This window comes from Mesoplodon mirus (assembly GCF_964341445.2).
Source record: "Mesoplodon mirus genome assembly, chromosome: 3".
NCBI lineage: Eukaryota > Metazoa > Chordata > Mammalia > Artiodactyla > Ziphiidae > Mesoplodon > Mesoplodon mirus.
In genome coordinates this window covers 46857875-46878949 of record NC_138978.1, presented here as the reverse complement: position 1 = coordinate 46878949, position 21075 = coordinate 46857875, and the positions used below count along the sequence as shown (strand labels likewise).

Genomic DNA, 21075 nt, shown 5'->3' with positions numbered 1-21075 from the left:
CCCACCCGCCACAACGAAAGATCCCGTGTGCAACAACTAAGACCTGACACAGCCTAAATAAATAAATAAATAGGAAGGAAATTTTTTAAAAACAAGCAAAAATTTCAGAAAGTGTTATACACAGTAAGCAAAACATAGAACAACAAAAAAATGATGATTCTAATCCCCTAACAGAAAACTGACTGTTCAGGCTACTGACCATAGGTTTACTTCAGACTGCGAAATATTTAGGAATTAGACACATTATTTTCTCCAAATTTTAATAATCAGAGACTAACAGCCCAGTTTCAGCTTTAACTACTTTCTGCTCCCCATCATTTGGTTCTTTTGTTCTAGGACCCTATAGTAGCCCTTTTTGAATGCCGACCCAGGAACCATTCTCCCCCTTTTCCTTATTGAGAGAATCCCACTTTTGTTGAGGCAACACTGGGCTCAGCCCCAGGGGATGAATCATGATTGATCTTAGCCAATCCTGGCAATCCTGTTCCCTGTTGTCAGTCATTGGTCTAAACTGGACCTGTGGTCTGGAACCGGCCAATAAACTGAAAGAAGTTGCTGGGGATTCTTTCTACCCTGATGAGAGGGCAGCAAGAGGAATAGGCTCTTTTGCCACCAACCAGTTTCTCTGCATTTGGGAAGTAGTCAGGTTGGACTTGATGCTTAAAGCTGTGCCACTATCTTGAGACCACGAGGGAAAGGCCAAGAGAACTTCAGTGATCCTGACTCTACACCCAGACATAACAGAGTCTCTATTTTCAGGCCTCTTGTTATATGAAATAAATGTTACTTTTGTCTAAATAACTGAGGGCCAGATATTCTGTTCCTTGAAGTTGAAGTCAATCGAATTAATACAGACAGACCAATAAATCAGGCAAGAAAGGAAGTAGAGGTTAATTACTGAGTACTTACAATTACATGTAATTTCATTTAATCTTCACAACAGCCCAATGAAAATTTTCTTTTGATTCGTTTATGAAAAAATAAAGCTTAATAAAGTTATATAGTTAAAAGTAACAAAGCTGAAGTTCAAATCCAGACCTGACATCAAACCTTACATTCTTTTTAAAAATACAAAATCCCATTTCCTCCTTGTTTACAGTTCTTGTTTAAAAAACAGACTAGTATATTGATGTGGTACTAGCTAACAGAATATAGGGAGAGCTAAGGAATATCACCTATTCTTATAACCTTGTCACAAGGATCTATAGCCTTCAACTCTTTTTTGTATCAAAGTTATATGGGGGGGGGAAGACAAAAATATATGTCTATGTGTACCAAAAGTTCCAGAATGTCTAGTACAATGGCAAAAATCCTATAGCAAAAACTGGGATGGATTCTAAGTATAATATTCAATTACTCAAGAATTTAAAAATATGAAGTCATTCACAAACATTTCTTAAATCAAAAGAATAACTTCCTTATTTCAAGCTATTCCATTAACCAAGTATCAATACAGAAACCAAAGTTACCACTTCCTCAGTTCTCATCTATTCATGAAAACTGATTCAGCTTAAATCTTCACAACAAAAAAAAAATTATATAAACACTAAGAATCAGCGAGGTCATTTTTCATTTGGAAATTTACTAGAATTGCATGCTCAAAAACTATTTATGATGTCATCTCAAGGAGAAGTATGTTCACCTTATATTAACGTTTATTAATTTCTAATTGAGCATTACAAAATGCACACGCCAGACTCCTGAGCTGATACACACAACTTACCTTCCCACATGCTCTGCAATGATGCCTCCTTTTGGTGAATGTAAACCTGGCTTCACATTTCATGCAATTTGGAGCCTGAGAATCTGGTACCCACACTGGAGCCACTTCACCCAGAGTGGTAAATGGCTTTCTAGCAGAAATTCCAAACTGACCAGCTCTGAGATCATTATCCGGGCTTTCTGGAGGTAATGCAATGCACTGTCTACTGGATATCCCAGACTCATAACTTTCTGAATGTTCCCCATTTGTATCAGCAATAGAGATATTTCCCAAAGAGGCATTGCATACATTGGTTGCTGAGTTTTCCCCTAATTTTGCTTTTCCAAGAACATCATTTTTGTTTTTAATATTATTTCCATTGTTTGCAGGAAGGTCATTTTGTAAATGGTCTGGTAATGGCTTTGGAATTTGAAGTTTAAGATTAGAAGGTTGCTTGGGTCTTGCACCGCCAAAAGGAACACTGATAGATTGCAGGTTTGCTACTATCTTGGGTGAAGATTGCCCAAGCACTGATGGAACCTGGCTACAGAAATTGTGTAAGTAATTTTTCTTCATTAGGTCACCAGTGCTGTTTAAAAGTAGTCCACTCCCTTCTGTGGCTTCATTTCCTCTCTGTTCATAAATATTTGAGTAGCATTCTGACTTGCTCTCCTCTATTTCCTTTTCTTCTGTTACTGAATCTTCTTTGGAAGGTAAAGTCTTTGGAACAAAACAAACAACTGGGCTCTGCATTCCATAGGAATCACAACAATTAGATAGTGAATTTGCTGCTGGTGTATCCATAACAGTGGAGAAATCGCATCCTTCATTTTCATTCATGCAAGTTTGTTTTAAATCTAGACCTGCTTCTGCCATTCTATCACACTCTCCTCCACTATCATCATAAGTATCTTCAGGCTGATTCATGTGCAGAAACTTCTCATTTTCTTTATTTACTTGGCTGTCATTCATCTTGTTTGGTTTAGTCAATTTCCAATTAATCATCTCCTGAGATTCAGAGAAATGCTCGGTCATATTAAGAAGTTCTGTAGTGCCAAGAATTTCTTCATGTTTACAGCCTTCATTTTCATCAGCTCTAACTTCACCAGGCACAAGGCAATCTGAAAACTGTTCACAGTTATCATCCCTGCCAGACCCATTAGGCATGTCAGCTTTGAGAAGCAAAGGTAAACCAGACTGGATGGATTCTTCAGTTGTTCTTTCTTCTGCTGGCTCTCTTTTCATCAAAATCCCCTCACTCAAGTGGGAAAAGGAGTTTGCACTTCCTAGATCTGTCCTAGGAGAGCTGGTTTTGCCAGTGAGAACCTCATCTGGTGTAGAGTCCTCTTGCTTTACAGCAGGACCTTCATCTGTTCCCTGGGATGAGATTACTGAATCTGGTGTTAAACTTGTAATCACAGACATGGTGGGGTCTCTATCTATATTTTCATCATCCTGTAACTGTGAAGGGGAACAGACACTGGCTAGATTATCAGATGAAGTAGTACATATGTATTTAACAGAATCCCCCTCTGCACTTGGTCTACTCAATGGATCCATTTGCTTCTCTGAGTTCATATCTTTTTCAGTGGACCCATTTACACTTAAACTAAATTGATCAGTTTGTCTGTTTTCGTTATCCAGTGAACAGCTAAAAGCATCCATGAGGGATTGACTATTATAATTATTACAATCCTGTAAATCGCTTTGTAATGTCCTTTTATCACAGTTATGCATGACGGCTACAACAAGAACGCTCTTCTCATCTGGCAGACAAGCTAGGTTTCCACATTTCTTCTCTCCCACTTCGACAGTACTGCATTGATCATCTTGATTACAGTTCCTCTTAATTAACTGGTCTTCTGCAACCGCATTTTCATCAATCCACATTGTGTTGATCTCTGGATTCAGACTACAGTCCTGTCCATTAGCACAATGGTCCTCTCCCTCTGTGTTAAGAGGAGCTGAATGAGCCAGGGAGAAGACTTTCAGTTGTGGCTGTGACTCAGAAACTGTAGGTTCATTCACACTGGCCAGTGCAGGGTTAAATGACAGTCGGGGAGAAGGGGGATCTAGAATCTTATTCCACCTTGTATCCAATAAAATAGGAGAAACGGTTTCATCTGAAAAAATAAATAATTATAATAAGTTTGCTAGTAACACTGATAAGGCTAGGACTAAGTTAATCAACTACATTTGCAAATATGCCCTGAAATTAAAATATTCCTAGGATATGTGAAAACAGAATATTCCTAGGGTATGAAGTTTCTAATTTCTAGCTAAGGATAAGAAAATACATTTAAGACTATTCCCTGTATTATATATCACCAAATGGTAATATCTCAGAACATTCCAAACAACAAAAGAATTCTACCTCAATCTAGTTGACATAATTAAAGTGGCCCCCAGGCTGTACTTTGGGGCTGGGGAGGGGAGGGCAATAATGGGGAAGGCCTTGGACTGGCCCAGCACAACATGGGGTAGGGGCTAATCTAAGGTGGAAGAAAAATCAGAACAGTGATGAGGATACAGTAATTGAGCAGGAAGGAAAACAAAGGAATTTTCTGTGGAGATGGCATGCTCTGTAATCTACATCATGACTGAGATGTGGTTACATGGATATATCTCTTGGTCAAAACTGTACAGTTAAGATCTACACATTTTAATGTATAAATTTTATCTTCAAAAAATTGTAAAAAATAACAATGAAGCAGGGAGTGAGGAGCAAATGAAGATATATAAATGAAAAATGGCAGCCTGTCAATCGCTGCTGAAGTTGGGTAATGGGTACACTAGAGTTTATTACACTATTCTATTTACTTTGTATATATTTGAAATTTTCCCACAATAATAAGCCTAAAAGTTTGTTACAGCATGTGAAATTCTGCTTATAACCATGTCACAATACATTATTATTTAGGTTCATATTTATACTATTATCTCAGGAAATTTGGCAGAAAGTATCATTTGCCATATTAAAACAACCTTCTTATATTCTACCAATAAGCATAATCTCATTTAATGTTTCTGTTTATTTTTTAATAGATCATAACTATGATGGCATTTTTCCAAGTTACTGTGCTATGTGTGTGTCTAATTAGAGAAATAAGAAATTATGCACTTATTGCTTTTCCTGTTTTCCTATAGTAAATCTGATAATCACAGCCCTGAAATTATACAGACGTGCTTTCCTCTCATAAATCTTTAATGCTCCCTTAGCGCCTTGTTCATATCTCTATTAAAGCACTTTATTACACTGCATTGCAATGGTTTATTTACCTGACTTTTTCAGGCAGAAACCACTTCTTTCCATCAATGTAAATCCTTGCTTTGCACAGCGCCTGATATGTAGTAGGTAGCATATTCACGTAGCATTTATTTATTGTAGCACCATAAATATATGCTATGTGAGTATCTACCACTGTAAAAACATTGGGTGGAATATGAGATTAAATGATAGCTCCAAGAAGTATATAATCTAGTTGGAAAAATAAGAAATAGATACAATACACATGAATCGTTAACTAGCAGTACAGAATAGCATAAGTATTCAAAAACTATTATGTAGTAGTAGAAAATAAATTGAGAGGACAAAGGTTATTTTACAGGCTGAGGCAGCAAGCTTGAATTCATGGAAGCAGGAGGAAATGGGCTGGGCTTCAAAGACAATTTTACAAAAAGTTTGGAAAACAGAGCATTTGTAAGAGGGGAACAAGTAAAAGTACAGCCCCAAACACAACAATCTGAGAAAGCAATTAAGTAAATCAGTTTGGGTTGAAAAAAGAATTAGTGTAAGAAAGTAGTGAAAAGAAGCTAGAAAGATCAGATTGTAAAGGCCATAAAAAATCAGATTGCATGGAGAATGGGCTTAATATGCTCTGAGTGTTAAATGTTAAATCCTGAGTTTACCAAATTTGGGCTAGCAGAGACTTGAGATTTGGTAACATGTATTTCCTTTGAAAAAAGAAATCATAATTCCAAGCTGGTTCACAGAAATAAAAAAGAACCACTGCCTCTTATAAGAATATTTAATAATATTCAAACAGAAATTATCATGTATTAAAAATTTCATTACTCAACCACCAACTGGGTATAATGTTAATTATCTAATGTCATCACAGTTTGTGTGTGGTACATTTTTCATTTAAAGGAGGAAATTAACATGAAATGAGAAAACACTTTTAAAAAAATATATTTGGAAAGGTACCAGATTAGAGGTGGTAGTTTTAATGCAACTGGTACTGAGATGTTTAAAAAATAGTTGAAAACAAATGAAGAGCATAGTTACAAACAAGCTGGCTTCTGAAATTATTCTCCTTCTAAAGGAGTTATTTTGGTAAGCAAATGCTATATTTCAAACTAAAATGACAATTTTTACTGACTCAACAAAAAGTATTGCAAATCAACTATAAACAAAATACCCTACTAGAATCTATAGAAGTCACAAAGAGACTGATGTAAAGAACTAATAATTTTATTAATGAGAGTCAATGGTATTCTAGAAGAATAGTATTCACAGGATTAGGTGTAGCATTTGTGTAGATGACAAATAACTGTGATAGGGCCAAACCAAAGAAGGGATTGAGAAAAATACTTGTATAAATGACTGAAACTAAGAGGATAATACACCTTCCACCTTGGTATGTATAAAGCCCACCTAGATCCCATAAAATCCAAAAAGATTCGGTTTCATGTTTACATGAATCAGGAGTTAGGCTAGGGTTACAGGTTAGCTTTGGGTCATCAATGGTAAAATGTAAGAGCAGGCCATTCCTGGTATCTTTCTTCTCCCTTCTTACCCCCATGAGCACATATCTTTTTAATGCTTGCTCTAGCATAGGCCCAAAACAACAAAATCGAAACTAATCTCTCTTCCCAACTGCTATCAAAGAACAACCTGAATCACCAGATATAGTAAAGGTTTGGAGACTACTACTAAAATCATGGGCTTTAGATGGAAATATATCACTTTGTAAACTTGTCACATGCCATTTTCTGTTAGAAACCAAGAACACCAGGGAAGCAGGATAAGGTGAAAGACAGATATTTAATTATGGCTTACCCATTCCAGTCATACTGAAAGGTGAATTTAAGGAAAATTCCCTAAATGAAGTGAATCTTTAGCAGACATTTTTAGACTGGGCCTTGAGAATATATAATTTAATTAACCATTTGGTAGATACTTAAAAATGTAAATCTTTTAAAATTAGGTTTAAAATGGATCTTGCTTTATTGGTCAATCAATATGAAAGAAGCTATTTTTCTTAACTTGGGAAATACAATCACACATTCTAAAGCTTTTCCTGACCATAAATTGGATTCTAATCCTGCACTTATGAACAAACTAACTTGGGGAAGATGCTTAACCTTTCTGTGCCTCTAACTTCATCTGTAAAATGTAGGTAAGATTTACTTTCATGGGATTATTTTAAAGATTAAATGATATAATCCATGTGAATGATTTAGCATAGTATCTGGCACACAGTTAGGGCTAACAAAAATGTTAGTTCTTCCTCTGAATATTAATATATAATACTATCATTATTGAGGCATTGGACCTTCCTTTCTTTTTTTTAAGTACTGCATCCTCTTATAATCCCACATTTTCTATATCATAAATACATTTAAACAGAGTCACCAAGTAAATTCTCACCTTCGTTTTGTTCAAATTCATCTAACACCTTGTCCAGGTTGTAAGCTTCTGCTTGGAAGTAATTCTCCATCGGTGAGAAAACACCACTCAAGAGACTTGTTTAAATCTAGAAAATAGATCAAATTTGTATTACACTTTCAATTATTAAAATATAATTTATAGACATTACAACTGGTAAAACAGAAATAGAAAGGATCTTAAGACTACAATGAACAATTACATGCTAATAAATTGGACAACCTAGAATAAATGGATAAATTCCTAGACACATACACCCTACCAACAATGAATCATTAAAAAAAAGAAAATCTGAACAGACCAATTACTAATAAGGTGATTGGATCACTAATTAAAAACTATCCCATAATATACTCTGATGCTATACTACATCAGAGTATGATGCTAAACTATACTACAAAGCTACAGTAATCAAAATAGTATAGTACTCACACAAAAACAGACACATAGATCAATGGAAGAGAATAGAGAGCCCAAACACAGGGAATGGGGCAAAGACAGCCTGTTCAATAAATGGTGTTGGGAAAACTGGACAGCTACATGCAAAAAAAAAAAAAAAATCAAACCGGACTACTTTCTCACACCATATACAAAAATAAACTCAAAATGGATAAAAAGACTTGAATGTTAAGACCTGAAACCATAAAACTAGAAAAAAAACATAGGCAATATGCTCTTTGACATCAGTCTTGGCAGTTTTTGGGGGGATATGTCTCTTCAGGCAAAGAGAAACAAAAGCAAAAATAAACAAATAGAACCACATCAAACTAAAAAGCTTTTGCCCAGCAAAGAAAACTATCAACAAAACAAAAAGGCTGCCTACTGAATGGGAGAAGATATTTGCAAATGATATATCCAACAAGGGATTAGTATCCAAAATATACAAAGAACTCATACAACTCAACATCAAAAAAAAAAAAAAAAAAAAAAAAAACTAAAAGTGGGCAGAGGATCTGAATAGACATTTTTCCAAAGAAGACAGAAGATGGCCAACAGGCACATGAAAAGATGCTCAGCATCACCAAGCACTGGGGAAATGTAAATCAAAACCATAAAGATATCATTAAACCTGTCAGAATGGCTATCATCAAAAAGAAAACAAATAACAAGTGCTGGAGAGAATGCTGAGAAAAAAGAACCCTTGTGTACTACTGGTTAAAATGTAAATTGATTCAGCCACTACAGAAAACAGTATGAAGGTTCCTCAAAAAATTAAAAACATAACTACCATATAACCCAGCAATTTCATTTCTAGGTACACAACCAAAGGAAAGAAAATCAATATCTGGAAGAGAGTCTGCACCTCCATGTTCACTGCAGCATTATTTACAACAGCTAAGACATGGAAACAACCGAAATACCCATCAAAAGATGAATGGATACAGAAAACGTGGTGTGTTTGTGCGTGCGTGTGTGCGTGCATGAATGTGTATAAGATAGAATATCCTTCAGCCATTAAAAGGAAGGAAGTCCTGTCATTTTCGACACCATGGATGGACCTTGAGGGCATTATGCTAAGTGAAATAAGTCAGAGAAAGACAAATACCAGATGAACTCACTTATACGTGGATTCCAAAAAAACCAAACTCACAGAAACAGAGAACAGATTCAGGGTTGCCAGAGGCAGGGTATAAGGGATGAAGGAAACAGGTGAAGGTGGTCAAAAGTTACAAACTTCCAATTATAAGATAAATAAGTTCTAGGGATATAATGTACAGCATGGTAGGTATAGTTAACAATACTGCGTCATATATCTGAAAGTAGCTAAGAGAGGTAATCTTAAAAGCGCTCATCGAAAGAAAAAAATGTATAACTATGTGAGGTGATGGATGTTAAGTAAACTTCTTGTGGTAATCATTTCACAATATACACATATATTAAATCATTACATTGTGCAACTTAAACTAATACAATGTTATAAGATCTGACTTACATACATCATGAAATGATTACCACATGAATTTTGTGAACATCCATCATCTCATATAGATACAAGATAAAAGAAAAAAATTTTATCCTTGTGTTGCAAACTCTTAGGATTTACTCACTTAACAACTTTCATATATAACATACAACAGCGTTAATTATATTAATCATGTTGTATATTACATCCCTAGTACTTATTTATCTTATAACTGGAAGTTTCTACCTTTTGACCACCTTCATCTAATTCTCCCTCCTCCCACCCTATGCCTCTGATAACCACAAATTTGGTGTCTTTTTCTGTTTGTCTGTTTGTTGTTTTTGAAGTGTAACTGACCTACAATACTATGTTAGTTCCCAGTGTACAATGTAGCAATTTACTATCAATATTTCTATAAATTACAAAATGATCACCATGGTCAACTTCTATTTATTAATTGGCTCCTGTTAGGTAACTTAAGTTTAGGTAGACAAACAGGCTGCATAATCTATGAATGGTTTTTCTTAAATCTGTCTTTTGTGTCTAATGACTTACAGTTCAAAAAACTTTCAAATACATGCCATTTTTTAATAAAGATTGCATATTTAGACTGTCCAATGCAAAGAGATGAATAAAATTTCTCACAACACACAATCTAGCACATTTAATATACATCTACAATAGTTAGCATTTCATGGTCATTATATGTAAAATATTAGTAAACAAACAATCAGATCAACATATTTATAGTGCATCTACTGTATGCAGGGTACTGGGATCAACTGAAGTCTCAGATATCATCCCTAACATCAAGAATCTTAACATTTACTTAACGGTAAACAATGCTAAATAAGAAAATTTAAATAATAATAAATGATTTTAATAACAACACAGCACAAGAGACACAGGTACTACGTGATTAATCTGTCAGATAAAATTAACAGATAAGTGTACCTGAATAAGTATTGTAAAAGTTCAAGAAATGGGAATTTCCCTGGTGGTCCAGTGGCTAAGACTCCACACTCCCAATGCAGGGGGCCCGGGTTCGATCCTCAGTCAGGGAACTAGATCCCACATGCTGCAACTAAGAGTCTGCATGCCACAGCTAAAGATCCCTCATGCCACAACTAAGACCCACGCAGCCAAATAAATAAATAAAATAAATATTTTAAAAGTTCATGGGGCTTCCCTGGTGGCACAGTGGTTGAGAGTCCGCCTGCCGATGCAGGGGACACAGGTTCGTGCCCCGGTCTGGGAAGATCCCACATGCCGCGGAGCGGCTGGGCCCGTGAGCCATGGCCGCTGAGCCTGCGCGTCCGGAGCCTGTGCTCCGCAACGGGAGAGGCCACAACAGTGAGAGGCCCCCATACAGCAAAAAAAAAAAAAAAAAAAAAAAAGAACTGAAATTTCAAACAGAGAGAGACATGCAAGGAGTGATCTAGGAATCGGCAATTATTGAGGGATCAGTGAAATTGGAGCAAAGATTTATTTACATGGGTAACAGCAGGACACAGCTGGAAACGCAGACAGGCATCATATTATGGAAGCCCTGGAATGCCAGTCTGAGAAAGATATTGTTTATACTTTAAGCAATGGGAAGAACTGTAGCATAATGGATAAGAACATGAACTCTAGGACTGGACTGTCCAAGTTCTAATCCTAGTTCCTAATTCACTTACTAACTATATGACTTTGGGGAAGTTAATCAATTTACCTGAGACTTAATTTTCATCTATAAAACTGAGTAATAATAGTACATACCGAAAGATTAAATAAACTGACATAGGTAACACATTTAAAACACTGCCTGGCACATGATAAGTGCTTCATAAGCAATTATTTAAGTTTTTAAGCCTCGGAGTTGATCATTTTATTATAAAATAAATAACCTAACAACAGTGATTACACAGGCTAGTTTTCAGCCCCATCCTCCCTTCCACTAATATTCATTGAGCACCTATTATGTGCAGACACTATGCTTGGTGCTGGAACACTACTTGAATATACATTTCTTCAATGTACCATGCCCTTTTCCTCTTCAAGACTTTTTATCTGTCTCCAATACACCCCCTCCTTGCCAAAATAACTCTGCATCTTTTAGCTCTTAGCTCAAATACTACTTTCACAAGAAGTCTTCCCTGAACCCCTAAAAAAGGTGATCTCCCCTTATAATCTCTCACAGCACCTCCACTTTTCCCTTTATAATAATTATCACAATCTATAAACATACATTGGTGTGATTATTTGATTAATGTCATCTCTCCCACCAGACTGTAGACACCACAAAGATACCCACTAGACTGTGTTCACCATGTGATTGCCACAGAACCTGATGTGGTACCTATTCAATAAACACCTGTGGAATGAATAAATGAACAGTATAAACAGTTAGTGTTTATACTCTGTTTACACTCAAGAAGTTGTATTAAACTTCAATTATAATTATTGATTCAGGCAAGCATCAAAAACAGATGCCTTTAGGTAAACAGTTAGTGGAGAAGAAAATATTCACAATGCCTCAAAATATCATTTCACAGATGACTTAATAATTCCAAAGGAGAAAATGTATGTTTACAGCGAAGAGATGCAGTAATCACTACCTTAACCAAATGATCAAGCTTAGCATCACTAACAGTTTAACAAGCTGACAATATGTATCTCCTGATGTGATGCAATAAGTTTAAAACATCACCTACAGTTATTCTTCTCCAAATTGTTTAATCTGAATTGAATCATGAACAATTACAAATCTAGAATGTGAGGCATTCTGTAAGACAGCTGTCCTGGACTCTTCAAAAAATTCGGTGTTATGAAAAACAAGATCATTCTGAATTGAGAGAGACTAAAGAGATTAAACAACCAAATGCTATGCATAAACACTAACTGGATCCTAGATCAAGAAAAATACACAAATAGGGACTCCCTGGCGGCACAGTGGTTAAGAATTCACCTGCCAATGCAGGGGACACGGGTTTGAGCCCTGGTCCAGGAAGACCCCACATGCCACGGAACAACTAAGCTCATGCACCACAACTACTGAGCCTGTGCTCTAGAGCCCGCAAGACACAACTGCTGAGCCTGCACACCTAGAGTGCGTGCTCCACAACAAGAGAAGCCACCACAATGAGAAGCCTGTGTGCCACAATGAAGAGTTGCCCCTGCTCGCTGCAACTAGAGAAAGCCCGAGCGCCGCAACTAGAGAAAGCCTGAGTGCAGGAACGAAGACCCAGCGCAGCCAAAAATAAACAAATTAATTTTTTTAAAAAAGAAAATACACAAATACCCATACACAGCAAAAAAAAAAAAAAAGACATTTAAGGGATAATCAGGGGAATCTGGACTATACATTAGTATTACAATAAATTAATAATCATTTTTTTGGATGTGATAATGGTATTTAAATTTTGTATGCGAATGTCCTTACTCGTAGGAGATGCCTGCTGAACTATTTAGGGAAGAAGTGTTATGTTATCCGTAACTAACTTTCAAATAATAACTTTCAAATAATTCAGGAAAAAAGTATGTGAGTGTGAGTGAGTGGCAAGGGTGGAGGAGGCGAGGAGAGAGGTGCTTGAGAAAGAGACAAAATGGTAAAACTTGATGAATCTGGTGAAGGATATATGGGTCTTCACTGTACTATTCTTTCAACTTTTCTATAGGCTTGAAATTTTTTTAAAGAAAAGGTAAAAAGTGTACTGAGCTTGTGGTGGGATGCATTCCTTCCCACTTTGAATATAGAAATTCTAGACAAAATAGATTATTTTTAAAGAGTTTATACGCTGAAATTCAAAAACAAGAAAGAGAAATATGCCATTAACCAAGAAGAAATCAAGCCAAAGCGATGAGTGAGAACTGAAGTGTGGCAGTTCACAGAGGTTACAGAACTAGACAGCAACCTTCAGACCTGGGATTTGAAAGCTAGCAGGTAGGATGGGAAGTATGTGCTATAAACTTCTAGAAGTTTCTGCATCACAGAAGGCCAGACTGGGCTCTCTGCATAAAGCCAGGAGCTGAAGAAAAAACTGCCCCAAGTGGCCCCAAGACTCAGCAATGGTGCAGGATGGAATAGTATGCCAATAAAATCAACTTTCAGAAATCAGAATCCTAGCCTGTTCCTCCCTCAGGATTGGTAATGAAACTAAGTCTTCCCATTCATGAACATAACATGGTTTATCTCTATACTTGCTCAGCTCTCCTCTTCCTGTGACTTGCAATAATGTTTTTAATTTTAAGAAGTCATTAAATATGGGACAATGGGGAGACAAGAGTGCATGTGACTGTAAAGGAGTAGCACAAGGGATATATCCGAGGTGACAGAATCGTGCTGTATCTTAAATTGCAATGGTGGGTACATAAATCTACCTGTGATAAATGGGAGAGAACTACATACACTCATGAATATGCTCACAGCAGCATTATTCATAACAGCTAAAAGGTAGAAACAACCCAAATATCTATCAACTGATGAATGGACAAATAAAATATTAATTTCCTGGGTTTTATATTTTCTTGAGTTACCTAAGATGTAACGAGTGAGAAAAACTGTGTAAATGAAACTTTCTACAGTATTTTTGCAACTTCCTGTGAGTCTACATTTACTTCAAAATAAAAAGTTGAGGGCTTCCCTGGTGGCGCAGTGGTTGAGAGTCCGCCTGCCGATGCAGGGGACACGGGTTCGTGCCCCGGTCCGGGAAGATCCCACATGCTGCAGAGCGGCTGGGCCTGTGAGCCATGGCCGCTGAGCCTGCGTGTCTGGAGCCTGTGGTCCGCAACGGGAGAGGCCACAACAGTGAGAGGCCCGCATACCGCAAAAAAAATAAAAATAAAAAAAATAAAAAGTTGAAAAAATTTTCAAAAAGGGAAAAATTATTAAAAATTCAATAAACAGGGAGCAGATGAAGAGGGCATCTGTGTAAGGGGGGAGTCAGAGCCCAAGTGTGGTGAAGCAGATGTCCTTGCGTAGGGGTGGTCCGGCATAAATGTGTCAGAGCCCCAGGGGGAAGGAAACTGCCTACACAGGACAGCCCAGTGTGGGGTGTTAGAGCCCAAGAGAGGTGAGGAAGGCATCCACATGAAGGGGATGGTCTGGCAGACAGAGAGCAGCACAAGTGGGTAAGACGGCTTCATATGCAGGAGGGGTGCGGAGGAGATATAAGAGGGCAGTCCAGGGTGGCGGGTCAGAGCCTGAGCAGGATTAGAAGGACCAAGGGGAGAAGAGAGTGATAGGACATGGGTTACATGTAGAAAGATGGATCAAATAAGTGACTACATGAAGGGCAATGGGAGCAAGGTTTCTCACTGTTGGAGAAGGGGTTAAAATGCAGAAAAAGAGAAAACTGGAAAGAACCCTGCAGTGTTGGTTTGGAATCTGGGGTATCAGTTTGAACTCATGGACTTCAATAAACATACTTATAGCAATAAACATAGTTTTGTGTTCAATGAACATAGCAATATTATAGATGTAAAAGTGTGTGTGTGTGTACACATATATTCTCTAGTGCTATACACAAAGAATCTTGGAGCAGCAAATCCTCAGCTCAATTCCATGTAGCAATGAGCATACCTAGCACCAGATTTGATTTATAAATATTGTTATTCTCTAAAAGGAACAAGGGCTCCATGGAAAAATGGCTGATTCCAAAGCTGGAGTAGAAAAAATACAAGAACTTTGATGAGGATGGAGGGAAACATGAACCATCGCACATTGCTGGGAAGAAAGTAAAATGGTGTGGCAACCCTGGAAAACAGTTTGGCAGTTCCTCAAAAAGTTAAAAAGAGTTACCACATGGCATAGCTATTCCACTCCTAGGCTTACACCCAAGAGAAATGAAAACATATACTCACAGAAAAACTTATCTGTGAATGCTCACAGCAGCATTATTCGTAACACCAAGAGATGAAAATGACCCAAAGATCTATCAACTGATAAATGGATAAATAAAATGTGGTATTATACATTGACAAAATATAATATTATATGATAATTAAAATGGATAAAGTACTGCTATATGCTACATCATGGATGAATCTTGAAAATATGGTAACTGAAAGAAGCAGACACAAAAAGCTACAGATTACATGATTCCATTTATATGAAATGTCCAAAACAGGCACAGAAACAAAGTAAATTAGTGGGTTGCCAGCAGCTGGGAGGAACTGGAGGGAAATGGGGAGTAACTGCTAACAGATGGAAGATTTCTCTTTGGGGTGAAAAATGTTCTAGAATTAGACAGTGGTGATGATTGCAAGACTCTGTAAATATATAAAAACCACTGAACTATACACTTTAAAGGGAGGAATTTTATGGTATGGTGTGTGAATTACATTTCAATTTTTTAAAAAAAAAGGAAGTGTCCAAGAATGATGGGGACATGTCAAAAGGACAGAGAAACCAGTTTGAAGGAGCTTCCACAGACCAAATCAGAGACAATTTGAGCATCAAAATAAATAATGGTAGCAACAGATTATAACCCACTGGATAAAACAGAAAGCCATGAGTCTTTACAACATAAATGAATGAATTCCAAGTGTGATGAGGAATGGGATATTTATATAGTTTCAAAGATCCTCTCCACAAAAATACTTACTAATTACAAAAAAAAAAAAAAAGAGTAACTTAAGAGGCAAATCCTGGCAGATGCCACCTTACACAAGTGATCAAAGTGAACACCATCAGTAATAGGACAAACAAAAATCCATGCTCCCTGACAGATTGCAATGAAGAGGACACAGCAATCTCCATACTAGGGGAGGCTGTGGGAGGACTGGGGGGCGGCAGGGACAGGAGGTGTATAGAAACTCCCTGTACTTTTTGCTCAATTTTTCTCTGAACCTAAAACTGCTCTAAAAAAAATAAAGTCTATTGAAGAGAAAGAGATCAAGATGGTAGAGTAGGAGAACAGTGGAATTCACCTCCCCACACAAACACATCAAAAATACATCTACATGTGGAATAATTCTCACTGAAAACTAACTGGAGACTGGCAGAAAGACCCTTATACAACCAAGGCTGTAAGAAAGATCCACGTGGAATCAGGCAGGAAGGGAAGAAAAGTGATCAGGTTGGGACCTGTGTCCCTGGGAGGGGACTCAGAAGAGGAGGGGGATTTCATGGGTGGAGAACCTCCCTGGGGAGTGAGTGGTTTGAGCAACATATTGGGAGCCCCAGCCCTGGGGTCCAACACCAGGAAGACAAGTCCCCTTGGCTGGTTGGAGGGCTGGTGGGACTAACAGGAGGGCTGTGGGAAGCCCAAGATGAGCGTACACACCCTTGTTTACTCCCAAAACAGAGTGGGGAGGGTGGATTGAAACTGTGTGGAACACTGGCTGGTCTCCCAACTAAATGCAACATGTGATTCTAAACTCGGTGCTCTTGACATAAAGGACATTATTTGTACATCTGGCAAAACTTGAATAAGGTCTGATAATTAGATGGTGGTAATGCATCAATGCTCATTCCCTGATTTGATGGCTGTATTGTGGTTATGTAGGGGAATGTCCTTTTTTGTAGGAAACACAGTTTCCAAGGTGGTAGGGGATGCAGCTAGCAACTTACTTTCAAATGGTTCAGAGAAAAAAGACCTCTGTACTATACTTGCAAACTGTCTATAAACTTGAGATAGTTTTTTTAAAAAACATTAAATGCACAAAAACTATCATACTTTTAATTTCCAGGGCACCTTCTTTTTCTGATCCTTTTTATGACATCTTGAGCTTATTTCATGGATATAATTTTTTTCCTACCATTCTAATTACCTATAATTTAGTCTGTTTTTTTTTTTCTTTTTCCCCAAACCTCCTTCTGTTTTCAATATTATTTCCTCCAAGTTCCTGTTTTGTGTTTTGACCTCTGTCTTCACATTGGACGCTTTCCCCAAATGCCTCACATTGAACAAATGAAGTACTAAAAGCCAACTGGAAGCTCTGCATGTGTGGCTTCTCAACTGGGAGGCTTCCACTGCATGGTGATTGGGTGGGAACACAGCTATTTCATTGGGAGACCTCCAAATGTCAGTATATGTAGGTCTTTTCTTTGGACTCCAGAAAAGAGTCTTATAATCTCCTGTAAGAGGGTGTAGAGATGTTAACACCAGAGATGTAATCACTGTCTGAAAGAAGAGTAGAGGAAGGGGTGAGGGGAAGGATCTCACTTTAATATATAGGATTTCCCCTTATCCTCCTGCTTTTACTTTGGTGCCTCATCTCTTGGTATCTGTTATGTCTAATGTCCCCAAGTCTTGATCCTCTTTAGTTTCATCTTCCAAGAAAAACCTGTGGTCTCCCAAGGACATGGGAGAGGAGCAGTCTTCTCACTGTGAAAGTTGGACCACTCCAAGAATTTTTTTTTTCTTAATTTACTTATTTGGTTGCACTGGATCTTAGTTGCAGCAGGCGGGCTCCTTAGTTGCAGCCTGCAGGCTTCTTAGTGGTGGCTCGCCGGCTCCTTAGTTGCAGCACGTGGGTTCCTTAGTTGTGGCATGCGAACTCTTAGTTGCAGCATGCATGCAGGATCTAGTTCCCTGACCAGGGATCGAACCCTGGCCCCCTGCATTGGGAACGCGGAGTCTTATCAACTGTGCCACCAGGGAAGTTCCCTCTCTGAGGATTTAAATCTTATGTTAAGATTCTTTACCTGCCTTAGAGAAGCATCCACCTTTTATTCAAAACATAAGTCACTAAATATCATATATATACAGTTGACCCTTGAACAACATGGATTTGAACTGCATGGGTCTGTCTATATATGGATTTTTTCCATAGTAAATATTACAGTACTACATGATCCACAGTTGGTTGAATCCATGGATACAGAACCTCGGATACGGAAGAACCACGTATATGGAGGGCTGATTATAAGTTATATGCAGATTTTCCACTGCACAGAGTAGTCAGTGCCCCTAACCTGCACGTTGTTCAAGGGTCAATGGTACATCTCAAAGAGGAATATAATTACTTAATTCAATACAGTTTCTTCCTGAGAATCTCTTCTTTTTTATTCTACTGATCAGAGTCCTTTTAGACACTGTCTTGAATCTCAGTCTTAAGGGTGCGACTTTTACAGCACTTATCTGATTGTTCCTTGTATATCTCCTTCACTGTTACTTCCTCTTTATACCATATACTACTTACAGTGAACATGTGTGCATTCACACATAAAACATTATTGAGCATCTACTATGTACCACGCACTGTCTTAGTCATTACGTTACAATGACAACTAAGACAATGTCTTTGACCTAAAGGTGCCCAATGTTTCATAGAAGATGGATGAGCAAACTTAAAATATGAAACACTGTGGTATGTACTAAATGATATATGCACTGGGTACTACGGAGCCAAAGAAGAAGTAAATCCAAATCAAACTGAGGCAGGAGTATATTATTTGGGGTAGGGTGGGCTACTGTAACAAATACTCCAATAACTTATTATTGCTGACTAATTATTATTTATTATTACTGATAGTCTTTGCAGTGGGTTGAAAACTTCCTAAAGAGGAGATGCCTGAAGAATAAGATTTTGCCAGATGAAGGCAGACAAAAGCACTCCCACTCACACTCACATGTGAGAAAGCTAGGGGACGAGAAATACCTTGCCAACTGCAAGCCCAGAAGTTCTGGTGAGGAAGGTACTACTGCTAAGTGCTTAGGAACTCAGTCTCTTGCCACACACTGTAAGACCCAGGCCTCTATCCTCGAAGCTGACGTGGAAAATCAGAGAACTCAGCAGAGCATGCAACACTCCATGAGTGAATGGCATAATCAGTTTCTGAAACCAATCTCACTCACACACCCTCCCCTCCCACCACCATTTTCTACCCCTTAAATAATCATAACACTTGAAAGAAAGCAAAGAAGATTCCTAGTCAGGAAAAAGTCAATGATTAAGGAGTCTTGCTCTACAAGAATTAATAAAATACTTCCAATTTTCTGCTGGAAATGATTGCTCATCACAACTAGTCTAAACATACAAAATAAAATAATATAACTGAATCTGTATTTCTGATTCCTCACTCTAAAATAAGATTTCACTGCTTAGCTCTTGTATGATTGACTAAGAAATATTAACGACATTAATTGGGTAGATATACCACTATTTTCTCCTAACAATATTGCTCAAGTCCATGTTCTTTTTCATGCTGAAATTACCGTTCTATACTCAAGGTAGAAGTTGACTCTAAAAGGGAGAAGCCAAGTACTAGCAGAGAAATTATCATTTTGACATAATTCAACAGGAATTTTAAAATATCCTTTTTTTCTGGACTTAAGTCAAAACTTTTTTTTAAAAAAACAATATTCCTGATTTAATAAGGAACAATGTTATAAATGAAGCAAGCAGCATATATATACGTGAGCATTATTTTCTATAGATCTGTTTTCTCAATTTCAATCTCTCTTAAGAGAAACAAGATGATTGGTTTTCTTACCTTTTTTCCCTTACACACGTGATAAGGAACAGACTTCTCTGTGCTTACTCATGATGCTTGCTGCACCACCAGCCAGTCCTGCTGTTTCAGTATGCTCTGTTTGATGCTAAAGAAAAAACACATTGCTCATTACATTTCCTAAAGTAATAAGCCCTGATGTTCTTCATATTAACCTATCATAGCCAGACAAATAAAAGCTATGGGACTTCAACAATAAATTACAATTATACCTTAAGATTCAAAGACCTGGCCAGCATGGAATGCAGCAGCAGACACATTATATTGTCTAAGAAGGCCCAAATTTAAACATTTCAATGAACAGTTAAGAATTTCCGCACACTTCTTATTTTCAATGAGTAATACAAAGTGAAAGATCAAAGGCAGAGGCACTTTCTATCCAATGACTCTTAATTCATAAAAATACTACTTATTTATATTTCAATAGGCCCTCCAAGAATCCAAAGCTAACAAAATTGCTGCTTCACAAGAATGGCCTCTGTTAGTGTGATTTTTTTTTTCTATACATACAGAATTCTTAAATTGAGATTCAAAAGATTCCTGCTGGGACTTTTTATTGCCAAACAACTGTTTTTCTTCCAAATGGAGTCCCTTATGATTTCAGCCCTCCTCCACTGCTTAGAAGCAATGGATTAGCAGTTGAAACTAATCAGAATAAAACTAAGTATCTCATATTATCTGTATAAAGTATCTAACCTACAATCACAGCATTTTCAAAACAGGAGAGTATCTCAGAAAGGATCTAATAAACATCACTTAATTTTTTTTTGAAAGATTTGGTTTTTGATGTGGACCATTTTTAAAGTCTTTATTGAATTTGTTACAATATTGCTTCTGCTTAATGTTTCAGGTTTTTTTTGGCCTGGGATCTTAGCTCCCCGACCAGGGATTGAACCCGCACCCCCTGCACTGGAAGGCAAAGTCCTAACCACTGGATCACCAGGGAAATCCAAACATCACTTAATTTTAAAGATAAACTGAGGCACTAAAAAAAAATGTTTCCTGGGGCTTCCCTGGTAGCGCAGTGGTTGAGAGTCCACCTGCTGATGCAGGGGACACGGGTTCGTGCCCCGGTCTGGGAAGATCCCACATGCCGCTGAGCGGCTAGGCCCATGAGCCATGGCCGCTGAGCCTGCACGTCCGGAGCCTGTGCTCCACAACGGGAGAGGCCACAACAGTGAGAGGCCCGCGTACCGCAAAAAAAAAAAAAAAAAGAAAAAAAAAATGGAATGGAAATCACTGATGAAAGATTTTCCTGTCTTGAGAACCTGAAAAAATATGTACATGCTATATACTCCAAATGAGAAGTGTTGTTGATGCTAAGAAACAGACTTAACATCTATCAAATAAAGGACTAA

At 37.6% G+C, this 21075-nt stretch overlaps 1 protein-coding gene across 1 annotated transcript in view; it reads right to left on the bottom strand.

Moving 5' to 3' along the window:
• The window catches only part of ZFYVE9 (zinc finger FYVE-type containing 9), a 190163-nt gene that overhangs the window by 120257 nt on the left and 48831 nt on the right, over positions 1–21075 (bottom strand). The window contains exons 2-4 of the mRNA XM_082615903.1: positions 19700–19805; positions 7356–7461; positions 1724–3825 (exon numbers count right to left, since the gene is read on the bottom strand). Coding sequence (XP_082472029.1) covers positions 1724–3825; positions 7356–7425 — 2172 coding nt within the window. The 5' untranslated portion in view covers positions 7426–7461; positions 19700–19805. The remainder of the gene's footprint in view (positions 1–1723; positions 3826–7355; positions 7462–19699; positions 19806–21075) is intronic.